The sequence below is a fragment of the Lissotriton helveticus genome, chromosome 2_1 (genome assembly GCF_964261635.1).
Source record: "Lissotriton helveticus chromosome 2_1, aLisHel1.1, whole genome shotgun sequence".
NCBI classification, from domain to species: Eukaryota; Metazoa; Chordata; class Amphibia; order Caudata; family Salamandridae; genus Lissotriton; species Lissotriton helveticus.
This window is the reverse complement of record NC_136059.1, coordinates 1,192,442,177-1,192,454,434: the sequence shown is the minus strand read 5'-3', so window position 1 is coordinate 1,192,454,434 and position 12,258 is coordinate 1,192,442,177. Positions and strand designations below refer to the sequence as shown.

General features: G+C 46.6%; 1 protein-coding gene across 2 annotated transcripts in view; it reads left to right on the top strand.

Moving 5' to 3' along the window:
• NFKB1 (nuclear factor kappa B subunit 1) overlaps nucleotides 1-12,258 on the top strand; it is a 316,199-nt gene that overhangs the window by 154,445 nt on the left and 149,496 nt on the right. For both annotated transcript variants that reach the window (XM_078676072.1, XM_078676073.1), the window contains exon 6: nucleotides 2,547-2,695. In XM_078676072.1, coding sequence (XP_078532198.1) covers nucleotides 2,547-2,695 — 149 coding nt within the window. The remainder of the gene's footprint in view (nucleotides 1-2,546; nucleotides 2,696-12,258) is intronic.

The following is a 12,258-nucleotide window of genomic DNA, read 5'->3' as shown; positions in this document are numbered from 1 at the left end:
GTTTTTTTCTGTGTGCTTTATTTGAACTGTTTACCTTAAGCTACTTGCCTTTTAAATAGTGCTTCGTACCGCTGATTAGGCACTGTAGAGCATTTGTGGATGGGTAATACTATACTCTGTGGGAGTACGTTGTATGGAAGAGCATGCATCTGTCGTGTGACATATTAATCATTAGTGGCTAGGATACTGTGTGTGTGTGTGTGTGTGTGTGTTTGTGTAGTCTCCAGCGCCTGTGGGGAAGGTGATTTGGTGTTGTAAGTTTACAGTAGACATAAGGCAAACAGTGTTACAGAAAATGTGTACCTGCACCTAGGCGTGGGTGTGAGAATAGACAAATTGTGTATATGGACACCTACCATCTTTGGAGTAGCCTATATCACACAATTGAGATCATATTCAACATGGATAATGGAAGGTTCCTGTAGATAAAGGGTTCTACCATCAGGAGGTGCAATCCTGCATCAACTGTACTATGTGTTATGCACTTCACGCCGGGGCGGCAGTCGAGCCAACCATCAGAATAGGTACTATGCCACGTTACATCCTCTGAGGAGTTCACCAAGGAGTGGTAGGGAGAGGCTCAGACAAATAGATACTGTGGAACCAGCCATAGCGGTTGCTGCCCTGGGTCCACCATGGAGTTTATACAACCAGTCAAGCTCTGCGAGTTCATCCAGAAGCAGATGACCGGCCCCTTTTCAGCATTAAGTTCAGCTCTGTTGCCTCCAGGGCCGGACTGACTACTGGGCGTTTTGGAATGCTGCCGAGCTGGGGGCTGATTTCACTGCGGTGGGTGGGGACTGATTTCATTGATGGAGACCTGCGTGTGCTTTGAAATAAACAAAGCAAAACTAATTTCGTTCAGCGCACACAGGCCCCCATCAACGAATTTAGCCCCCAGCTCAGCAGCATTCCAAAACGCCTGGTAGCCAGTCCGGCCCTGGTTGCCACCTAGTTAAAATTACATTGGACGGCTGTGCTCTTTTTAGTTTGGCATGAGGAGAGCTGTACACTTAGATAGCTTCATCCACCAACTATTTTGTATGCATTTTTTAAAAACAATTGTTATGTTTTTTTTCTCTATATCAGAAATACACGTTTCCATGTATATTGTCAAGATACTCTCACATTTAGTTTTGTTACGCTGTAGTACTAGGCATCCTGTTTTATAACACATTAAGGAAGATATCGTGTCTTATTTTACGTTTTTCTAGGTTACAGTTGACTCAGATAATCTTGTACCATTTACATGTATTGCCACCAGAAACTTTTTGTATAAATGGATTGCTTTTTACATTGGGTGTAATTACAATTCTTTTTTCAGGCAAATAAAGAAAACAATTCTCACCTCGTTTCAGTTTCCCTAGTATCAACTGTGCAGCCTTTACAAAATGGTGCTGACACATGTCATTCACTTGCCCTATGATGGGCAGCGCCTATCAGAATGCTCAGGTCAGCGTCGACTTTGTTTCCATCAAGACTAGATAAGACCAGTGCTTAATTTGAGCCTGTGGTTTCCGGTGCTTCGCACCAGCACTTCGGTAGCAAAACCTACACATATAAAAGTCTGCCATATGGTGGCATTGTTTGTCAAATGTAGAGATGATCACATACCAGTTGTATATTTATCCCATATACATTAAAAACAATAAATACCCGCAGACTAAGCCATTCTTAAAGCTTTGAGGGCCTTGGTTGGTCTGAATTGTCAGACTTGTAGGAGCAAGAAGGCAAGTAGCTGTGGTGGCACTGGTAATGCCAATGTTGGCTTGAGAAATGGGCGGTTTAATTTGCAATGCCTCCTTAAGAGGGCCCGGCACGTATGTTTTTACAAATTAAGCATTGGATAAGGCACACCTTCAGTGGAGCCACGGCTGCTTTCCTGCGTAGTGTTCCTGTGCATGTGGCCTTCCACAGTAAGCAACACACAGCTCCAGCACTGAGTGGTCCACCTCTGTTCTGCTCAGTGCACTTTTAGAATCCTTCTATGAGAGCAGCAGGCAACGTTTAAAGGGGTCTAGTGTGAATGAAGTACCAACAACTCCCCAGTGCTTCCAATGTGCCAGAATAATGGGACAATCAATGCTGCAAAGTCACTTCTAGGTTGGCTAATATCTAATTTATCCTCTCGTCCTCGGATGGTGAGCCAGTCACTCCCATAGATTATTGAATATTCATTATTACAAGCCTATAAAAACCCTCAGAACACCGATTTTGTTTATGTAAAACCAGCACACATGGATCTGTGTGAAGGCTTCCAACTAGATGCCAGATTGTAGAGAATACCATATGCATAGGTTGTAATTCAAGTCGAACTTGTCAGCCTTTGTCAGCAGTCTCACCACCTCCTAGTTCCCTCTCCAGTTTCTGGACACTTTACATTCTATCAAAACATGGAGCCTAAAATATAGAACAATACAGAACCCCAGTCTGAGAACAACAATCAACACACTGCATCATTTGTAACTTGTAATTGAACTTGTCACTCAGCTAGTTTGTCATTTGATTGTAAACATTGTTGTACAATGTTCTTTTCATTCTCACAGATCCACAATTATGTTGGCCATGCAAAAGTTGTTGTCCAGCTGGTGACCAGTGGCAAAGACGTACACCTGCACGCCCACAGCCTGGTGGGTAAACACTGTGAAGATGGGATATGCACGGTCACTGTAGGGCCGAAAGACATGATTGTGGGGTATGTATACGAGCACGTGTCTGAGCACGGTTGTTCATTAGAATGGCATGGCCATGGATATGACTGAGTATCTTAAAACTTAGGTTTTTGATGGGCGGGAGCACAATTGAGAATAAGAGATTTCAATGCTGAATACTTTTCTGTCTGCATCATAATATCCATTTAGACCATAAGGTTCAGCGAGGGGTTATGGGAGTGTTCAGAAATGTTTAGGCGCTCTACGGGTAGTGGTCAGTGGGTCACTTGAAAAATTGATGGTTGGTGCTACTTGTTCTGAGATAACCCTTGTCTCAGAAAAGGAAGGTGGAGGGAACCTCTATCTTCTGTATATGTAAAAACAATGTCAAGCGCACACAACCTGCATATATGTTCAACAGTTAAGTTTGGTATTCATTTAAGGGAAAGGATAGGATCAAACTCCAATGTCTTTGATTCGTAAGGTGTTTATTCATTCAATTTCAGTATTTGTTTCACAAGAAAAACCAGCCGACACGTGTTTCGTCAACACCGGGGTAAACCCGTGACTCTTCAGGGCTGGGGAGATAAAGTAGGAAAATTGAAACAATACTAATTGACGGGGGCGATAAGTGTGAGCAACTTATTGCGGTGAGTGATAGAATGAAAGCCAGTGGGGGAAGTGTGAGGGACGGTGAAGAGAGGCGAAAAAAGCCTGTCTGAGAAAAGTGGAGACCTAGAAGATGTGTGGGGACAATGGCAGGTGTCAGTTCGAAGATAAAAATAATAAATAATCACCTAGGTGAAAACAAGAGACACAATGAGTGGATGTTTAATTGTGGTGGTGAGCTGCTGCTGCTAATTAGGCAACATTGTAACCTGTGATGCAGTGACGCAAAGGAAGACCACATGGTGAGTGTCATGTGGGGTGGCAAACAGATTCTTTAGAACATGCCTACATATCACAGAATGAACATTATTGATAATTGGAATCACGAAATCTAAAACAATATCACCTAGAAAATGAAAGGGAGAAAGCATGGGTAATATAAATTCATCAAAAAATTGTTATATTGCCCACATGAAGATGGGTTCCATCTGAAATGAAGGGGAGAAAACATGGATGATAAATGCGAAAATATTTACATGGTTGAGGTGAAGATGGTTTGTATCATGCAGTGCCTCTATGTGGTTAGTGATAGACAGAAATGTCACGCTGAAATTCACAACATATCTAGACATGCACAGTGTATTTCAAACAGTATATAATCAGAAAAAAAACCTCTCAGTTTAAAACGCTGGTAAGATTAAACGTCCCCATAGTGCCTCTGTATGAATGCGCCTCGAATACAAAGTAACATGAATTTAGAAGTATATAATGGGCCCAAATAAGGTTATTCAGAGTCAAAATCAAGCAAACAAATAATGTTTTTGGGCCTATAAGACTGGACCATTTAGAGATGGAAAAATACCCATGGGTACATTGGTAACAAAATAAAGGACATATTGTTGGGAGAGAATGTATCTAAAATAGATGCGTCATTGTCGGTGTGCTCAGCAGGTATTAGAACCCATATTGTCAAGTACATGAATTGAAAAATACTAGTGTTAAGTAATAATAACGAGGGAGGGACGCGAGGTGATGTATCATTAAGCAACCTATAGTACTATATCTAGAAAAATATAAACTAACATACCTGTAGGGTGTAATGATGTAAGCTGTGTCTGTAATGGGGCGAGAATAGTAGAAGTATATTAATTGAGATTGCAACAAGAGACTGTAACAGAATGATCACCAAAGCGAATGTCACGATAGACATGAGGCAAGAAAGGCTCAACATACCATCGGACCGGTGATAGTTCCAACCCGGTCCTGATCGGGTGTGAGCGAGGGAGGACATGTAGAGGAGGTGCTCTGAGCGTCTCAGTAGTCAAGGTATTAGGAAGGTCCGACGCCGGATGAGCGATCGGGGGGCAGAGGGAAGCAAATCCGCTAACCCTAGCCTTTGAGCTGTAATAATATGAAAGTCGGAAAACAAAAAAGGGGGAGGCTATGAGTCAGAGTTTAATGGAAGGGCATTGCGGATAGGTAGGCGGTGCGGGGCAGCACCACTAGCCTAACAGCATGCACGGGTTTCAAGTCTTACCTTGTGGTCGTAGTATTGAGGGAGGAAGATGTCCGCGCGTCTGCGAGTAAAATCGACAATGAGTGTGGGTTAGTGCGCGCTATATGAGGCGCCGTCTAGTGACGTAGGGAAATGGACGTCACGACTGGCGCGTTACACCATTCAAAGGGTGGAAGTGGAGGAAAAAAAGTGCTCAGGCCGGTATGCGGCTTAGAACATGACGGGTTCATGAATAGAAACACAAAAAGTAAAAGGCAATCGGAAATAGTGCTCGAGCCGGAATGCGGCTGCAAACATGACGGGTTAGTGAAATAAACCCACAAAAAGTAAACGGCAATCGGAACTGGCACTAAAAATATTTTAATTTAAAATTTTTCATATTACGCCGAGTCTCATCTGAGTAGTGTGTAATAAGAGCATTATTCTCGCTAATGCACAAACGTGCTTTGAGTGATCGTCAATGAGGGGTTGGGAGAACAGTTGCTGAAGTATGGAGAAAGAAATAAGGGGATGTTTAGGCATGGAAGCAAATGAAGAAAAATCGTAAGGTCTAAATAAAGGGAGATTGATAGATTGCAAAAATGTAAAAGAAAGGATGCGTTAGTAAGAAGACGGGGAGACGGTGGATGGTGGTGGACCAAAAAAATATATGAAGTGATCACTGGAAAAAAACAGAAGAGTGTGTGGTGATCTGGAAGGGGAAATTGTGTGTAAAAGGGGGGGAAAGTAGTAAGAATGAAAACCGAGAAGGAAGAGGGGGAATGCGGAGTGTCGGGGAGGATGAATAGGGTGGCAGGGTAGTAAGAATTTATGACATAGTCAATGTAAATCTTATTGTCTCAATATTCACATTGCCAAAAAGCAAGCAGTTTGTATCACATTACAGAAATAAACGATTTGTGAGCAAGTAGTTTGTGCCTCATTACAGAAATAAACAGTCTGTGAGCAATACAGAATTCAAAGGAAATAATGTAGTTCATCATCTGTATTCTGGCCATACTTTAGGCTATGAGTTCTCATGATCCAGATTGCTTCCTGGCGTCTGAGTCTTAGTTCTCGGTTGCCACCTCTTGCCTGGACACCAATAGTATCTATACCATAAAAGGCACATTTTTTGTTTGGTCCTTGAGAGGGGCATGTGAAAAGTACCAGTAGAGGACGTGATATACCTGCAAATAGCTCATTAGATAATTACTAGACAAGTTTTGGAACACAACCATACCAGAGTAAGAAAAGGATAATTCCCTCAAAAACTCAGTCTGCGGTATTTCTTTATCCTGATTCACTACTTAGGGAAACATCCTTTACGACGAAAGTTTTAAGACGCGGTACCGTTACCACGCAGGTTTTACAACGCAAGTCGTTACAACGACTTGCGCTGGAGGGCGCTTTAGGATAGGGAATAGTTTAATTTACTATCCAACACCTTCCCTACTATCCACGGGGACTGTAGTTGGAATAGTAAATTAAACTATTCCACTATCCAGCGCCCCCCAACGCAAGTCGTTGTAACGACTTGCGTTGTAAAACCTGCGTGGTAACGGTACGCATTGTAAAAGCACGCGTTGTACCGTCATACATCCACTACTTACTTACTTGTGCATTTGGAACGGGATCACTTTATAGCATGAGTGAATTGAAGGGGGTGGGGCAGGGTTTGAGGGGTGGCGGAAGAGGGAGTGGAAAGATGCAGCAAAAAAGAGCAAGAAGAAAAAGGGTTTATGTGCGTCCACGTTTTAAAGGTTTTGCAGAACTCTAGTTAGGAACTCCTATTTCTGAGTGTTCGGAATCATAATCTTGAGTTAAGTGGCAATGGAAGATGTAAGAGTCCTGAAACCACAAACTGAAGCTAGGGGGCACTTGAACTGTCCAAGGCTTTAATTGTAATACACTTTCTAAAATTGTAACTCTACAATTTGTCGAGTAGGCGGCGATATTCTGTAAAAATAAGGTTGTGTGAGTTAGGCCATTTGTTGGTGAGTTATTTCTGTTAAGAGCTTGCCCTGGGGCACACCGCTTCCACAGTCTCACCCCAAACCTGCCCAGACTCACACTGCTGTTGCTCCTGTAAAGGGCCAGAGTTGTCTGTAGTATCAGAGACACCAGGAGATGTCCTTATCCCACCAAGACTAGTGTCTGAGTTTCTGCATCAGTAACATTTTTCAAGAACTGTAAGCTGGATATTTTTAAAAGAGGTGAAGGTTCTTCGTACACATTTAGTGACACACAGAGATGTTGTCCTCTTCAAAGAATGTGCCTCCTGTGGAGGATAGGGAATGATAAATGCCTAGCTGTTTCCCATCGTTGCCCCCGTGATTCTGTGCCCTTTTTCCTACTGTTTCCCATTGTTGCCCCGTGATTCTGTGCCCTTTTTCCTTCTGTTTCCCATCATTGCCCCGTGATTCTGTGCCCGTTTTCCCTCTTGTTTCCCATTGTTGCCCCGTGTTTCTGTGCCCTCGCTTCCGCTCCCTTAGCCGCTCCCGTTCCCTCCGCTGCGTCCCCTGTGGCCCTGCCACCCTGACTGCCTATTTTCTGCCCCTGCCTCCCGCCTCCCAGCTGCTCCTCCCTCCCACCTCCCCATATATGGCTGCCGCTGCACGGTGAGTGACCCTTAACCTTGTTAGGTAGGTCGCTCCCCCTCCGCACAGCACCGCCTGTGCGCCCTGACCCTGCCCCAGCTGCCGCTCCTGAAGAAAGTCGAGGCCCTCCTCCACTCACAGGCTACCACCTGCGCCTCATCCCTGGTAGCCAGTGGTAGGCCTTAGGTTTGTTGTATTGTTGGTGTCATTTATTGTATTGCCCTTATTGTTTTTATTGCTCTTGCTGTCTGTAACTGCTATTGTCTGTCTTCCCCCTGTGCCTGTATTTTCTCCTGTACCCTTTTTTCCCTCTGTTTCCCATTGTTGCCCCGTGATTCTGTGCCATTTTTCCTCTGTTTCCCATCGTTGCCCCCGTGTTTCTGTGCCCTCGCTTCCGCTCCCTTAGCCGCTCCCGTTCCTGTTGCTGTGTCCCCTGAGGGCCCGCCCCCCTGACTGCCCATTCGCTGCCCCCGCCTCCCAGCTGCTCCTCCCTCCCAGTTCCCCATATATGGCGCGGCCGTAAGCCAAAGGTGTGCCTACGGCAAGCCCATCTGCGCCTGGACCGCGCCCAGCGCCAGAATCCCTGGTCCCCGCACCCACCACAATGACAGCCGCTGCTATGATGCCAGCACACTGCACGCTCTCAACTCTGGACGGACCCACACCTGCATCAAGGCCGCACCGAAACGCCCACATGGTCCCTTCACCTGCCGGAACTGCAGCTACACCAGCCTCAGAGCCCTTGAACCACCCGCCAAGAAAGACCTCAACCACCTCCGATCCATCCTACTGAACACCCGCTCCGCACGCAAACACGCCGTCGAGCTCTGGGACCTGCTTGACACATCATCCCCGAACGTCGCCTTCCTGACAGAGACCTGGATGAACAACTCCTCCGTACCCGACATCGCCATAGCCATCCCAGACGGCTACAAAATCACACGCAGAGACCGCACCAGCGGAGTCGGAGGAGGAATCGCCATCGTCCATAAGAACAGCATCAGGGTCTCGACCAGCACCGACGACACTCTCAGCACTGCTGACCACTTGCATTTCCAGATCCACACAGACCCCAAAACCACCCTCACAGGCACCCTCATCTACAAACACCCAGGACCACGACCCCAGTTCAGCGACTCCATCGCCGACTTCATCAGCACGCACGCCCTGACCTCCACCGACTACTACACCCTCCTTGGGGACATGAACTTTCACCTTGAGAACAACAACGACAGCAACTCCACCACCCTGATCGATAACCTCGGTCTGAGGCAGCTCGCCACAACGCCAACCCATTCCGCCGGTCACACGCTCAACCCCGTCTTCTCCTCCAGCTCCCACATCTCCTTCAGCCACACCACCTAACTTCACTGGACCGACCACCGCTGCATCCACTTCACCTTCCAGAAACCCACCACACACCACCGCGCCCAACAGATTCCCCATCTCTGCTGGAGCAAAATCACCGAAGACCAACTACACGCAAACCTCGCTCTCAGGCCACCCACCGACCCCTCCAACACCGACGACGCTGCCTGCAACCTCAGACGCTGGATCAACGACTGCACCAACACCCTTGCCCTGTTGAAGAAAACCACCCACAGAGACACCAGCAAGAGAGCCAGCTGGTTCACCCCAGAACTCCTAGCCTCCAAACGAACATGCCAGAAACTAGAGAAGAAACAGCACAATGAAAAGACACCGGACAGCCTCGCAGCCCACAAAGACGCCACCCGCAAACACCATCACCTCATCAGGTCTGCCAAGAGGACCTCCTTCAAAGACCGCCTCAACAACAACGCACACAACAGCAAGGAGCTCTTCAATATCGAAAAAGAACTCTCCAACCCCAGCTCCAACACCAACGACATCCCACCGTCTTAAGCCCTGTGCGAATCCCACTCCACCTTCTTCCACCGCAAGATCACTGACATCCACGACAGCTTCAACACCCAGACAGCCACAACAGACATCGACACTCCAGACTCTCCGCACAGTATCAACCATGACCCCATGCCAGCCTGGGCCAATGTGAACATCGATGACACCATCAAGACCATGAGCACAATCCACTCCGGCTCCCCGTCAGACCCATTCCCGCACCACATCTTCAACAAAGCCAGCAGCTCCATCATACTCCACCTGTGCATCAATCTCTCCTTCGAGACCGTGACCTTCCCAGAGAGCTGGAAACACGCCGAGATCAACGCCCTACTCAAACCCTCCAAGATCATCTGCGTCTTACCCCAGGGATCATCCCTCAGCCCGACACTGGTACCACTCGCACAAGTCGCCCCACAGCACAACCTCAACATAATCTCCTACGCCGACGACACTCAACTGATCCTCTCCCTCACCAAGGACCCCCTCACCGCTAAATCCAACCTCCAAGAAGGAATGAAGGCCGTAGCCGACTGGATCAGCCGACTGAAGCTGAACACGGACAAGACGGAGGTCCTCATCCTCGGCTCCAACCCTTCAGCCTGGGACGACTCCTGGTGGCCCACGGCACTGGGGGTAGCCCCGACACCCACTGACCACGCACACAACCTGGGAGTCATCCTCGACTCAACACTCTCCATGACCAAGCAAGTCAAAGCAGTCTCCTCCTCCTGCTTCAACACCCTCCGCATGCTCCACAAAATCTACAGGTGGATCCCGACAGATACAAGAACAGTCACCCAGGCCCTCGTCAGTAGCAGACTCTACTATGGAAATGCCCTCTACGCCTGAGCCCCGGCTAAGCTCATCAAGCGACTGCAACGCATTCAAAACACCTCGACACGCCTGATCCTCGACGTACCATGCCACAGCCACATCACCCCCACCTGAGAAAACTGCACTGGCTCCCCCTCAACAAGAGGAGTTCCTTCAACTCCTCATTCACACACACAAGGCACTCCACAAGACCGGCCCAGCCTACCTCAACAGACGACTTTTCTTCTACATCCCCAACCGCCATCTCCGCTCGCTGGCCTCGCCCTCGCCACAGTCCCTCGCATCCGAAGAACAACCACCGGCGGCAGATCCTTCTCCCACCTTGCCGCCAAGACCTGGAACACCCTCCCACTAAGCCTACGACAGACCCAAGACCTGCTGATCTTCCGGAGACTACTCAAGACCTGGCTGTTCGACCAGTAGCGGCTCCCCCCTCCTTTTTCCTCCAGTGCCATGAGACCCTCGCGGGTAAGTAGTGCGCTCTACAAGTTCTTGATTGATTGATTGATTGAACAGAGTGAGATCCTTGCATCTAATATAAGTAGCTACCTCTGTCTTTTACACTTTTGTTTGGTATGTGAATATGTGGCTATGCGATGACCATGAGTGCCATGTGATGGAGTCTTTCCAGGGCACATGATGCCAATAACAGGTATGTGAGTTACCTGGGCGTATGAGGACAATAACTGGGCTTATGGTGATAATTACTGGCATAGGGTTGAAGTACCTACAAGAGCATATGATGCCAACGCTGGCATGGTAGCTATGATGTCAGTCCTGGCATTTGATAGGGAGCAACAACCTGGGTATACAATGCCAGCATATGAATACAATTACTGACATGCAAATGCTTAGCTATTGACTACATTTCATGCACTAGCAATTACTGAGAAGATGGATTTAGGTGAACCTACCATTGTAAATGATGCTAGTATGTGGTGTCAATAAATTAGCAGAAACTGAACATGTGGCACTTTACCTGGGCAGATGATTGTTGAATCTTAGCATCTGACTGAGCATGGGTATATTAAACTTTAAGTGTGTATAAACTGGACCCATGAGCCTCCAATAATGTCGGTGGCCTATTTGTGAGGCAGCTCCGTAGCATGTGTGGTTGGTCATTGGATGTGAGGCAATACCTGGACATATGAACTAGCTTTCGCCTGTCTGGACCAGGAGCTGGACATGAGTCAGCATCTACCCGATTGGACTGTCTTTGTCTTATCCCTTTCATACAAGCTTTAGGGGCAGATGGAGGTTACAGTCTAGGGGAGATAGTGGGCTGGGGAGGTAGAGAGGATTTAATGAAAATGACAAACTGATATTTCAGAACAAAATAAGTGAATATATTAAAAATGGAAGGTTGATATTTGCGAATACTGTGGTGGTATGTGATAAAAATGTCAAGCTGCTAACTAAGGGGGAATACAAGTTTAGATTAAATGAAAAGCTTCTTGCTTCTGAGACAGTTATGTTATGGCTCACGTGGCTGTGTTGCATAATATAATGTAATAGATTTTTATTTCTGTAATACTGGTTTTTAATTTGAGATCCCTGCATGATCGAGGTCGTGTGTACTGCCTGAACTTGTAAGTCCCCTGAAACACAATGAATAGTTCTGCTGTAAGATCTGTTGGGTCTGCCTACCCAAAGGATAGCTCAGCGGCCTAAGCCCTCAGGATGTTGGATTTGCCTAAGTCTCATTCAGATGACTGCCCACAAAATTAACTGGAAAGGACAGAATGAGAAAATAAAAGGAATCGGAGGTTAAAAGTAGCAGGAAATGCAATTTAAGTAATTAGAAGAGACCTATTCAAATTCCATACTTAATTTATTTGAGCCATCGGTAAGAGCTCTGTATTTATAGCCAATAACTTTGAAACGTTGCACTGTAAAGTTAGTCATTCAGTACCACTTGGTTCTGAAAACACTCTTTATGAAGGGGTTTTTGAGCTCACTCTTCAGACCCTGCAGTAGGGGTGTATCGCATGCGATGTTCTGTAGAACATTCTGTTACCCCTATGCTTTTCAGCTATTTTCTTATTGAAATTGTGCTTCAAAAACAACGATTGACCATATTCTATTTTCTCGGGGAAAAGGCCCCACAACTATTGTCTTAGGTGTGTCACCCATTGTTTGTTACAAAGTGAAATGCGGGCCAAGAAAATATGCTAAACCTCTTGGA